Source organism: Ceratina calcarata, unplaced genomic scaffold (genome assembly GCF_001652005.2).
Source record: "Ceratina calcarata isolate Rehan_Ccalc_2016 unplaced genomic scaffold, ASM165200v1 scaffold211.2, whole genome shotgun sequence".
Taxonomy (NCBI): Eukaryota; Metazoa; Arthropoda; class Insecta; order Hymenoptera; family Apidae; genus Ceratina; species Ceratina calcarata.
This window is the reverse complement of record NW_017142786.1, coordinates 939635-953557: the sequence shown is the minus strand read 5'-3', so window position 1 is coordinate 953557 and position 13923 is coordinate 939635. Positions and strand designations below refer to the sequence as shown.

Below are 13923 nucleotides of genomic sequence, written 5' to 3'. Positions count from 1 at the left end.
ATAATTTTATATATAGCACACAGTCTTCATATTTTTGCAAATTTTTCTGTAAATGCATAAAACTTCTCAATCGAACAGTAATAGAGTGAAATAAAATTTGATGAAAGTCAGCATATCGAATGTCGCTAAACGGGACAGATGGTAATCCGGAACGGTTGCATGTACGAAGACGAATTATCCGGGCACAATGGAGATAAATTTTGCCGCGTGTCACATCGACGGGAAATTATTCGAATCTGTCCGGCTGGCAACCTGCTGTTAGAATCGACAGCCTGTCATTTGTTTGGACGTTTCTTTGCCACCCGGTCGCAGCCCCCCTCCACGCTCGTATCGAACAATTGTTCAACCCTCTACCTCGCTACTGCGTTCAAACTAAAAGTTCGATGGTCCCTCCCCGATATCGTCGAATCGCCCTCGTAAATCGTACGAAAGTTTTCCTGTTAAAAACCGTGCGAGAGATACTCCAAGATTACACGTTGCTTTTCTTCATTTGTGGAAACGTTTCACAATCTTGTTAGAGTTACAGTTGTTGCCACATTTTCGTTTCTTACATTATACATTTATTTTCTAAATTAAAAGTGAGGTCTGTCTTTATTTATAAGCTTTGAAATATCGGGTTAAAAATAAAAAATTTTTATTCTACTTTTGCATATTCAATCTTCATATATTCTGCATACAGAAATTCCTGAAAATAAATAAAATCGTTCAATTCTGATTTAGATATTTTCAAAACAATTAAAAAGATTGTAACTTGTTAACGTGCATCATTTCATTGATACGAATGGAAGTGAAAGCTTCCTTAACGAAGGCTGCAGTTGATCACAACAGCAAGCGTAACGTGTTTCGTGCTCGGAATCAGTATGAGAGATGAGTAAAGAGGAAACGAGCAATGAGTAAGAGGAATAAATGCTTAAACGCGTCGCATACATGGAAAATATGCAACTTATTTAAATAACGACGTTAATGAAAATTGAAGGGAAAAAGTGTGCCATGACACGGAATTTTCAGCGGCTCTGTGTCGTTGCAGAGGATGTGAGAAATCCCGTCGACGTAAAAGTACGACAAGGTCGTTGATTATTTTCAAAGCCTGCAGATATTCGCGTGCATATTTGTTCGTGACTCCTGCATAATTAGTTGAGTCAATCCACCGATATTGCACAACGATATTGAATTTATTAACGCATCGACACCTGTGATTTTCCAGAAACAAACGTTAACATTCTGAATTAAATGGGCAATCATTAAAATTCCAATTTAATACGGAATTCTTTTGAAACTTGAAGAGCAACTAATACATATAATGGTTATAACGTGTTTGCAAAGTAATTACTTTTTTATCAATAATTATTGGAATTCTAAACAATCATTAAAATTCCAACTTGTTATTCGCTTACAATTTGAAGAGTAAAATTGTCACAGTATTAACGCAACGTGTATGTAACATGTACAGAGTGTCCCCAAAAATTTTCTGAGGTACCCCAACTTCTGTTTACATTATAATTTTTATTCACTGGCTTATTTTATTGTTCAATTCATTTCAGAATTTCTACTTATTGAGTTATCTCTCTACAGTTTTAAGACAATATATAATTCTATAATTTTATTTTCTATTTTCTGTTCATTTTATAATTGTATAATTTTGTATGTTTTAAAAATTGTAACGTGAACAGGAATTAGGACATTTACCTTATTAAAATTTTTCAACCGTTCTTATGCAATTAATTTCCCATAGTACATCCTATAAATATGTTTTAATATTCTGTAAATTCGTTTTATCTACTTAACATTTTATTCGAAGGTGTTTATGGTAAATTACGACGATCTGTTTTCGTCTGGCAGTGCCAGTCTAACTGTCGATTCAATATGGCAATTTGAAATCTTAGCACGTTAGCACGAACGCTTCTGCAAAGCGAAACCGCAACATCGTGACGGTTTAGCTAAGATCAGGCATCAGTGGGATTCATGGACGCTGCTGCTGAGATTCAGCTGGTATGGTAAAATCTCTTGGGCGAGAAATCTTGCGGTTTCCATCATACGAAGGTTGCAGCGATGCAATATTTACTTCGAGACGAACTCGGCCAGTTGTGAAACGTGTCGGAAGGAAAACAACGATGGTCTCCACCGCGGACCCACCTTCCATCATTCTTCTCATGTCTACAGAAATAATTATCGTTTCGCAAGCCTGTTAATTGTTGATTCAGTACATCTACAGCGGAAAAGTTTTTCCTTTTTTCTGTGTGGGGAAATATGGAAAGAATCTCGAGGAAAATAATAGCAATTACAATTTCGCAAGCTGATAATCATGCCCAATGTTTTATGCACTTTTAGATACTATATTTTTCTCGTCGATTTTCCTAGAGAATAAAGTCTATCTACTGAACAACAAGCCTTGGAGCACAATGAAGAATTTTAAATGTTTTCATTGATGACATAATAATCAATCATGGCGTCTCAAATTATTATATGCATTTTCCTGTGAACGTTTTATGCTTTGTTATACATACTATATTTTTCCCACAGATTTTTATGTGAAATAAAATCTATTTTTGATCACATGAAAAATGTTAAATATTTTCATTGATGAGACAATGAAAGGAACCGTTAGAAAACGATAGGAACGATTATGGCAGTGAAGGTATAATTAAGACATTCTCGCACGCCTGTAAGCGCTTCTAATTGTAAGCACTGAAAGTGGCGCAGCATCTACTCGGGCTCGGGCGTACTACGACTAATTCGCAATATTAATAAGCTGGCAATTAGCATAGACCTGTAATTCCGGCTGGTCTAGTTCTTCTCTAGTTGCGTGACGATGCAACCAGCGTGTCATGCAGCAACAGTTTCAGTGCATCATTATCGACCGCTGTCTCAAGGCTTTGCAATCAAACAGTTCTTAATCAATGCGCTAATATGAAAACACTTCAGAAATGAAACCAGGAAAACAATTGTGTTATATCATTGATCTAGGAATAACTTATTTCTAGGTCCATGTTTTATGCATTTTAACGTATCTACAAAAATATGTTCAATTTTCGCCCTCTTCACGTTGTTTCATTTTATATTATTACATTTGACCAAATAATTTTTCTAAAAGCGATTCGCTAATCGATGAAATGAAGAAATATTATGGTCTCAAGGCTTGCAATCAATGACATTTTTATCAATGCATCAATACGATGTTAGATTGTTTTATACAATTTAATGTATCTGCAGAAGGATTTTCAACTTCGTCTCTCTTCACTTTGTTTTATGTTATGTTATTACATTTGATCAAATAATTTTTATAAAAACAATCGATGGATCCTAGCAGAGATAAAAATTGCTGTAAAGTCTGGGATCAAGGAACGATAAAACGGAGAAACGGTGCTGGCCAGTGGGTATGAATAACGTCGCTGAAATAACGAACAGGCCAATAATATCTAACCAGCTAGTAGTAGTAGCTCGCGCTGCTGGTGGATTATTTGGCTTACTTTGGACGATCGCCCCTAAATAAGCCGTGCCACGCATACGTAATCCGAAATTACTGACCAAACAGATATTTCACGGTAGTAAAAACAAGCAGGATATTCGAATAATTTTTACTAGAGAAGAATTGACTATCCAAAGGATGAGAGTATCCTGAATCTCAGGAATACTCGAAATTCTTCTGGTTTTATGTAACATGAGAATCTTGGAAAATGACTGTTATCATGAAGCAATTGGAACAATTGTGAAACAATTCTTGTCAGTGATCGACAGCTTTAATTAATTGCAAGGAAGCGAGCCGTAGGCGTAATGATTGTGAAATATTCGATAGAATATACAGGGTGGTCCATCTAAATGTAGCCAACTAAATGTTCATTTGCGATGAAATATTTTGTATGCAATGTAAATGGTATTGAAAAATCAATGCTTTGCAAAAATTGTTTTTTCAACTAGGTCATTTTAGAATATATAGGAGATCTTCTAGTATGCTACTTTTTGATCAGTCATTTCGATGATGTTGAACGTGAAATGTTTGAATGACACTGTTACGTAACATGGAATTCGATATTCTCAGAGCTTATTAATCAGCGTCTACTTGAGGAAAACTATGTAAATATAGTAGCTTGCCAATACTTTCTGAGGTGTTACATAAATGCAGAAACACATATAGAAATCTGTGTACCAGTTCCGACGATAGTCAAGTTAAAGCAATGAATAAGAATGATGCCTGGAAGCATCTGGATGACCGTGATGTCGAAACGGCCGACACCTATTACAGATACGCCGATTGTGCACACGTACTTTATTACTGTTATAACAATACGTTACCCATCACATGATGGAATGAGTCAACAGTTATGCCACGCTTGTCACCGTTCCTTGGGCCACAACTTCACGATGGATCATTGTCTGTGGTGGCCTTCGCAGTTCGCCTAATCTTCTCTCGTCAATGAATCAGGTTTCTTTGCCTAAAATCAAAAATATAATTCTAGTTAGAAGCTATGTTTGAAATAAATATAAAAAAGCGGACTTTTATGTAAAAACCACCTAACCACCTTGTAGAAAGTATATCTTTGTTGCAGATACTATTATTTTAGCAATAAAACATTTGTAATAATTTTCGACTCTGATGGATTCTAATGAAGTTGTCGATAGAGGAATTTTAAGAAACCAGGAAAATCGAACGGTGTCACGGACTGCATGATGGATATCGGTTGAGCTATCACCCATTCACCGCACATTCATCGATCCATTTCACTCGGGATCAATGGACCACGGAGCCAAGGAAACTGATCAGCATGCGGTCACCCGGAATGACAGCGGCGATGAAATATCGACGATATCAATATCTCTCTGCAAACACTTGTTTTCAAACAAGTTTCTTGCTTGTATTTACACTTCAAGCACCGAGACTAATATTTCCTCGGTGCTTTAAGTAAGTTCAGAACTTCAAGTAAAACCTAACAGATAAGAAGAACCATAGAAGTTTAAAATGTACAAACAACGAAAACGAATTGAACTTTAACACACTTCATGAATAATGAATTTATACATATGCAACTTAATACACTTTATGATTAATTAATTCCTATATATATTCCTTATTCTGTTCTGAGGATCGTCGAACAACTTTTGAACAGGAGTATATGCACAATGCAAACCAATAACCGCAAGCCTCTACCAGTGACCCTTATTCAATAGATAAACGCGAACTGCGCCAAGTTATAAATTCGATCCAACCCGTTCTGCAATCTCCCTTTTATCAAGAAAGGGAACGAGTGTAACGGAATTCGGGGTAACGGAATTGTTGAATAGAATGAACCGACCGTTGAATCGATTTTTGGGGACGCAAAGGAGATAAAGCGAGCAGCATTTTTCAAGCTCACCCTTTTCGGCGTTACATTTACAAAGAGGAACCGACCTTACAACTCCGGCCCCGATCGCTTCTTCAGGTCCCAACCGTCTTTAGCCCGGCAATGAACGTACACGGAAAAAGCCATACGATTCTAAGAACTGTATTAAACCTAATCGCCGGCTGGCGATTGGTCGAAAGTCACCGGACAATTCTATGCCAATTTACCCGACGACTGTGTTATAATAAGACGTATCGCAGCAGAAAGAAATGCAGAAGAAGGCACTAATTGATTCATTCTAGGAAGATACGGGAATTATTTCGTTCTCAGTACGTACTGACTTTCCATTCACGAGCCTTTGTATATTGTACATTGTTGTATACCAACGACATTTAGTATTTAAGTTAGATGTAGATTCACTGTGTGTCTTCTATTCTTCATTCATCACCGTATGATTTCACTTTTTTACTCGTACCTGCGATCTTTGTTTTTAAAGAATTAAAACCGCATTATTATTAAATATAATTTCCAAAATTGATACCTTACAAATTCGCAGTCTATTAATAATAAATAGACTGCGGATTTTCGTACACAATAAAATATTTATAGCAACAGTTGTGGAAATGTATTTTAAGTAGCTTCTCATTTTATCATTTAAATATTGCAACACGTATACAGTTCTTGGAATTCTGTACAGTTTTATATATGGCACTGTATTTCTGACATATTCAATATTCTTATAAATGCATAAAATCCGCTGATTAATAATAAATGGTTGTGCATGACCCAGAGTCAAGGTACAGCGTGTAAACATGTAAAAACTGAATTATATTACAAGAACGTGCAATAGTTTCAAAGGTCGTCTTACAGGAAGCATTCAATCCAATTTCCGTAATCTCGTAAAGGAAATCCATGATCCACAACTAACAGAAACTGGAAAACTACCGCACCATTGTGTAATTTAGTAATACGTTCCTGTATATCGTTATTTTAGAGTGAATTAACTAGGATTCTCGAGTCGATGATAATTTTCGCGTTACAGTCACTCCCATAAATATTTGACGATATTGTATTTGCGAAATTATCATTTTATATTATTAATTATAATGCATTTATCAAATTTATTCTTGTTGAATATATTTATTTATTTGGGTAACAATAACAACAATAATTTCAAAAATAATGGTTATATAAGTATCTGGCTGGATATATTAGAAATTATTTTAACCAAACAATTTTGTGGTATTTGTTCAAATGTTCAAAATTATTTGATTAAGTTGAGATACATTTATTTAACGGTAAAGTAAGAGAATGTACTGCTCTGTAATTCATTTCCGATGGAATTGACGGATAAACCCTGATGATTTTTTCTCTCATGTTTTCTACAGTTTGTACAGTTTCTACAGTACATATCAATCTTATCTTCCTTCGAGTAACGCACTGTGAAACGTCATGGATAAACTGGTAGACTGGAAATCTTGGAAATATTACAAATCTCAGAGCAAGGTCTTCAGAGTAATCAAATCACTAGTTGATAAACGCGACTGTGTACAAACACATAGAAGAAAGAATCTCGAACGCAATTTCACTTCAAACGAGATTTTACTCGTTCTGACACTCGATATTGCCCTCATACATGATATATTCAATAAATCTCTAGTAGTGACATCAGGAATAGTCAATATCAGCCAAAGAACAACAAAAATTAAAGGTTTTCTTTAAACCGTTGTAACATCGAGAGAAAACATCGTACACACTCAATTTTTCTTTTAAATTAAAAACGAAGAATCCGAGCTTTGAATTGCCATAAACGGAATTACTAAAAAAAAATTATCCAAGTGTCAAATATTGCTAATTTCTAAATTTGAAACATGCCCTTAGATTTCAGAATTATTACTCGTAGGGGTGTATTAGATTAAAAATCTCTGAGTTGGATTTTAAAGTAGAGATTTCGAGCTTCTTTTAACTGAAAAAGAAATCTTCGTTCTACGCTGCTCCTGAGTTATAATCTTCCAAATTTGGCCAATTTTCGACATTCTCATGATGCCACAATCTTTTCAAGTAGTGCATAAGTGTTCCATTTTGCAAATACTGCGATGTTCGAATATTCATGACAGCAACTGGACATTATTGGTTAAATAACGAAGCTACGTTAGGAAAATGAAGTGTACGGTACAAACAATACTAAATGCTGTCTAAAAATACACCGACGCGTATCGTTCCCAATGACGACTACCGATTCGAGCGGGAACGTTAATTTGCATTTCCATGATGCATCATCGCCTCTCGGCACACCGAGTACGTATATACGGATGATTCAAAGGATTCCGTATCCACTTCGCATGCATAGAAAATGTCTCTTTCTCTCTCTCTCTCTCTCTTTCCCTATCTATATATCTACCTATCTATCTTTAATGATTTTCATGCGTTGCCTCTAATTGAAACTACGTATTTTCTATGTGTGCGTACGAAGTAGGTCCGGAATCCTTCGTGTCACCTATACAATAGTCTCAGCTACATTTCGGATGGAAATCATAGTGGTGACCCCGCCTTGAGTGTTCCTGTTGCACGTACATACATACCCCGCCACAACAGTTTAGCTCACGGTTCCCTACTCGTTCACGTACGTATGTAGGTACGTACACACGCGATTACACACGGGTGCATCATGCACGTGCACACGTAACCCGCGGCGTGTAACCACGCCGGGGCGAGGTTGGTGGGGGCACGACGGTTCTCTAAGCGACGCCGAGCGTCGCAAGTCAGTCAAATCGCGATCGTCCCCGCGTGATGAGTCTCGCGTTTACGTGGTAACACCATCAGTTTGACAAAAGTAGAGAAGCCAGCCGAGACAGTTGTTGGCACGGAATATTACCGCGCCGGTTCGTCGACAAGAATAGACACTCTTCCGGATCCCCGGCAACTGTTCCGTATATCGGTTTTCAACCGGTCTTTCCACCACGTGATAAGAATACAAGAACAGTGAAACAACCGTGAATAACAATAAAAGTGCGAGGATGAAGAGCCTAGCGATCGTCCTTCTCCTCGTCGCCGTGGCTAAGTGCCACGAGCCTTTTCAAGTAATCTTCCAGTGGAATACGATCGACGTGATGTGGCCGTCGGAAGAGGAACAAGAGTTCGCCATCGAACACGGTGAATACATACCGGCGAACAATTTCATAGCCGGTATCAAATTCTGGAAGGGTAAGATGTACCTAACAGTGCCCAGATGGAAAGACGGTGTGCCAATTACATTGGGTGTAACTTCTGCCACTCCGATAAATAAAGTCACCGCACCAAAACTCGAAGCGTTTCCTAGTTGGGAGATGCAGAAAATCGGTGACTGCAGAGCTTTTCAAATGGTTCAGAGCATGGAAATCGATCCTCTGGGACGTATGTGGGTACTCGATTCCGGGAAAATGTCTCCCTTGTCTATAGAGACGAAGATTACCTGCCCACCGAGGCTAGTGATTCTAGATCTTGAAAAAAACGGCCAAGTATTGAGGAGCTACGAATTCCCGATGGACGTCGCGCGTCACGGCATGGCGCATTTGAACGACATCGTCCTGGACCACGAGGATGGTGGCATGGCGTACATTTCGGACAGTGGTCGCGATGATCCGGGCCTGATCGTTTACTCTTTACGGAATAATACCTCCTGGAAGATCAGACATCCGTCGATGCGAGCCAAGCCTGAAGCAGTCAGGTTCATGGTAGCTAAAACGCCTATGAACCAGCCCATACCTATCGATGGAATCGCTTTATCCCCGGCGAGCAGCAAGGATAGACAAGTTTACTACTCGCCACTGTCTTCTTTCCATTTATACTCGATACCCACGTCTGTATTGAAGATGAACCTAAGCAACGTTGATGAATCTGTCCAAGAAGTCGGTAGGAAGAGCTCCCAGACCGATGGAATGATGATGTCAGCTAAGGGAGTGCTGTACTTCGGATTATTGGCTGACGACGCTGTGGCTATGTGGGATACCAAATCGTCGTTTAGCACTGGACAGAGAGTCATCTCCAGGGACCATGAGAGAATGCAATGGCCGGACACCTTTGCGTTCGATGAGGACGGCAACTTCTACTGTGTTACCAATTCCTTGCAGAATTATCTCACCAACCATGTCGATGTCAATATCGCTAACTATCGGGTGGTCAGGGCGCAGACCAAGGTGAAGAGTTATCAGTATTTCGAGGACGGGACCGCGCCGGAGCAGCCGGAGATACCCACTTCAGCCGCGAACAGGATTAGCCTCGCGGTGGCTACCGGATTAGCTATTCTGTTAGCTTACGCCGCGCAGTAACGTCTTTCTCCCTCTCTTTGTTATTCCCTCTTGTACTGCTCGCGACGAATAGGGTGTTATACCAAAGACGTTCGTTTTAAGCCTTCCGGTTGGGTGACATATCGCTCGTCCAGTGTTTCTGGTGGCCTTGACAAAGGATTTAAGTAGTTTTCAAGGAGACTCGATGATCAATGAGATTCGATGTCCTATTCTTTTTATTCTACATAAGCCTCTGGCACCGTTCACAGTTTCTTTGACTTTGTAATTAACTTCTGGTGAACTTCCTGGAAAGTGGCCTTGACTTTGTATAATTTGAAGTTCGTGTTGCGAAAATATTTGAGGAAAAAGGATTTGAGTAGAAGTTTTCAATGAGACTATTCGACGTTTTATTTTTATCCTGTGCATGTCTCTGACATCGTTCTCAACTACTTTAATGTAATGCTTAACTTAATTTTTATTTTTAAACTTTAGCTCATTCAGTATTAAATTGTTAATACTGAACAACTCCCTGAAAAATGGCCTCGATTTTCTGTAAAAATTTGAAGTTCGCGTTGTGAAAACATTTGACGAATCCTGTCAAGGTTTTGAATGAGATCATTCGCCATTTTATGATTTTTATCTTGTATAAGCCTTGGGCATCGTTCTCATTCCTTTGATTTAAAACAGTCGTTCTTAACCTTTCCAGAATCACAAAACACTCACAAATTTATAAGACTTTTACAGAAGACATCTTAAAATAAAACACTATATATTTTTTATATTGCATAATAAATAAAAATCACATACATAACAGTTTACATATCAGTCATTATCAAGTAACAATCAGTAAATAAAGTTAAAAAAAAGGAAATTGTCATAATTTTTTTAATGGGATATGGGGGGCAGATGGGTTTTACAAATGTTTTTAATATCTGATCATCTGAGCTCCTCTCATTCCTTCTCTTATATTTGCCAGCCCTTCGTTTTTCTTTGTTTAAATATTCGTTAATGTTGGAAAATCGCATAAGTACGATGTTGAGAATTGTGTTTTTCTCGTCTTAATAATTATTTTAATTCTTCACTGATTTTCTTGGCAGAACACTTTCTCTATGTTCACGAAGCACCAATGTACCACGGAAAAAGAACACCGGTTAAGAACTACTGATTTAAAACTTAACATTTAACAAACTTTCTGGAAAATGGCTATGATTTTCTATAATAATTTGAAGTTCGCGTTACGAAAACATTTGAGGAATCCTGTCAACTAACGAGTAATTGGATCATAAGACCGCATTAAATCCGGCAAGGAACTATTTCAAGTGAAACAGTAGAGGTCTCGCGTTTCAAGACCAAGCGAAGGAACGCGTCAATGTCATTCTCGTTATACAAAGCTCGACGTGTTTAAGATTTCCATCGGGAACGAGATTGATCTCCTGCAGTTCGTCGGTTACAATTACCGGACAAGTGTTTTCTACCGCGAGCACTTTTATACAACGCGTGACCCTGGTTTCCCCTTAATTAATCTTTTACACAATTTATTATGATTAGACTGCGGATGAAAAATAAAATTTATCAATTGACATCATATACTCTAAATAGTCATTTTCTTTTATCATATAAACATTGTAATAGGCATTCATCTTCTCATATTTTGTAGATTTTCTAACATGCCAAACATTTTTTATATTTACTGCCAATACAATTTTTCTATAAATGCATAAAATCCGCTGTCTAATTATGATCATACTTAGCTACTTCTAAAAATAGAGAATCGACCATAATCTGATAAATACATTACGGATTTTGAGCATTTAGAGGAAAGGAAATGCGCTGTATGTATCTTACAATGCTTGAAGATGTTATGGCTATTACGTAAGTTAAAATCATCGAATTTTGTTATCTGATGTTAATTATTGATACAGATATATGTACATACATGAAAAATATGGAGAAGGTTTCCTAGCTTTTCTTGGATAATAAGAAAGCACTATCTGATGGCTTTTGTTATATTGATGGCTTTAATTATAAATAAGTTTTTATACGATTCTTTTCTGATCTTCTGACTCTACTTTAAAAACTTGGGTTTTTTGTTTAAATGCCCTAAGTACAGCTGTCGCATGTCATATCGTTTGATATGTCTTTGTTATTATTAATATATTTGTCAATTTTCTTTCGGTCACTTTTGGCTACATATTTGTCTATTATCCTCCGTCATTTTTGGCAATAAATGATAAAATCAATCAAATTTATGCTATAAATGTTAGCCATAACATCAATAAGTAATAAAATCAATAGAATTGATACTATAAAAGTCTCTCGCATAGAAATCTGCAGGATTTAACGGTTGCAAAAAGTTTCTCTCCAGAAGAAAATGAAATAATCACCGCGTGAAACTTTCACCGATTACAATAATACCCATTGAACATTCAACGTTGCTTGCTGTGTTTTCATCATCCAACAAAATAAGTTTTCTATCAGACGATCGCGTTTAATTGACCTCGAATTAACATCGCCGATCGAGACTATTAAATCTCCCAGTCAGATTAAGACACCGTCCAGTGCGAACTGTGTCGTAGGGGAAATTAGAAAAAGTCAGACCACGATTCTAGGAAACTAAACGATTCTAAGGGGGTTGAAATGTAGTACAGTAGATTTGTCAAGAACACGATGAAAGGCCATTAGTCGTGACAGCGACGAGTTGACTGGTCCCCTAGGAAAATAAACGAGATGTCGTCGGGCCAGCGCTAGTCTAATGGGGTCATAGTTCGATCATGGAAACGGTGACTCGGAAACGAACAATAGGTCGGTGATAATGAATGGCGCTAAAGCTTTCAGCCCGAGAAATTGATCCTCTGTCAAGCAATAATAACATTCCATTATTCGTCTTCTTGTAATTCTGTTTTTAACACTAGCCAGTGTCGAACAGACACTCTGTTATCAAATACGATTTCTTAATTCGAAGAAGCACGATTGAGACATAGTTGATATTCATAATCTTAGCATACAACTGGATTTTAGCAGAATGCCACGTAGATATCGTATTTAATTTAATAACAAGCATGTAAGAAAGCAAATTACTTCATGTCTGTTATTACTAGACTGTGGACTTTATGCATTTATAGAAAACGAAAAGATGATTCAATGTCCAAGTAAAATACAAAAGAAATTCGTATTTAGAGTTCGATTTAACTTGCATAAACATTCAACATAGTTATTACATTTAAAAATGTACATGAATTTAAAAGTAATCATACGATATCTTTGCATGAGTCATTGTAGGGGCAAGCGACCATTCATTGTCAGCTATTTACACGACCAATTATTTGTAAAACTCGTAACTAACACTAAGCCTACCGACACTTCTTGTACACCTGTCCTCACCCAGTCAAAATGAAACTTAGAACAAGTTACTGTTTTCGTAATTGAACTTTGGTAAGTCGATTTGTTACTGAATGAATTAATAAATGAACAACTTTCATAAAACGACGACACAAATTTATTTTTACATAATTTCAATTATAAATTTGGAAAGAGAATTAAAAATAAACGATAGTTGTACGAAAGATTGAAAACGGTCGATGGTAGGTTTAGTGGTAGAAACGATCTACTTATTGGCATCAACAGCGAAGAGGGAGAAAGACGAAGATTTTTCTAGTAAGTACCTTAAAATTAGTGCCGTCGCCTTACGACTCAAACTGTGAATACGTATACCATATATTATATATATATATTATATATAAAATAATCTGTATGTATGTATGTACAATTAGCTACGCAACGTGTACGAATAGCTTTAATGTGTATGGCCTTATTTGCGGCGATTAATTGAAACTGTATACGAGGCGGCGCGTCGTTCCGTTGGAAAACGCGGCGTTATGACTCATTTGTAACCACTGGTGAACGCAACTTTCCGTCGTTTCGGCGATTATTCCCCCGTTAAGCGTTGCATCGACCCGGAATGCTCTGCTAACAGGTCTTCCTTAGGCAATTCGCGGTAACACCCCGCCTTGCCCCGCTCGCAGTCACAATAGCACCTTTATACAAGCTTGTAACGTAAGCTTCATTCCTGTATACACGCTACTGATCGATAATAATCCAGATAATTGACTTGCAGACATTCCTCGACGAACCTGTTATAATAGAGATGGGAAACCTTTTTGACACGTTAATTTTCTGATAATGAAGGGCATATTCAATTTCGGAAATAGTGGAAAGGCTGTCAAGCCATTAATTACGAAGTGGACTGATTTATAACATTTTTAATTTACATTTTGTACGAATACAGAATTTAGAAAATATAATTACAAAGATAATAAATAATAAGCCCGCATAGAAAATGCAGG

The 13923-nt window shown here is 37.3% G+C and overlaps 1 protein-coding gene across 1 annotated transcript; it reads left to right on the top strand.

Moving 5' to 3' along the window:
- Positions 1-8064: 8064 nt before the first annotated feature.
- On the top strand, positions 8065-13486 carry LOC108622270 (protein yellow). The gene has a single exon (XM_018020045.2). It carries the CDS (start codon positions 8333-8335, stop codon positions 9620-9622), a length of 1290 nt encoding a protein of 429 aa, XP_017875534.1. The 5' UTR covers positions 8065-8332; the 3' UTR covers positions 9623-13486.
- Positions 13487-13923: the final 437 nt, after the last annotated feature.

Bases quoted from the DNA above. Each gene is read 5' to 3' on its own strand.
- LOC108622270 (XM_018020045.2), top strand. From the start codon at position 8,333: ATGAAGAGCCTAGCGATCGTCCTTCTCCTCGTCGCCGTGGCTAAGTGC.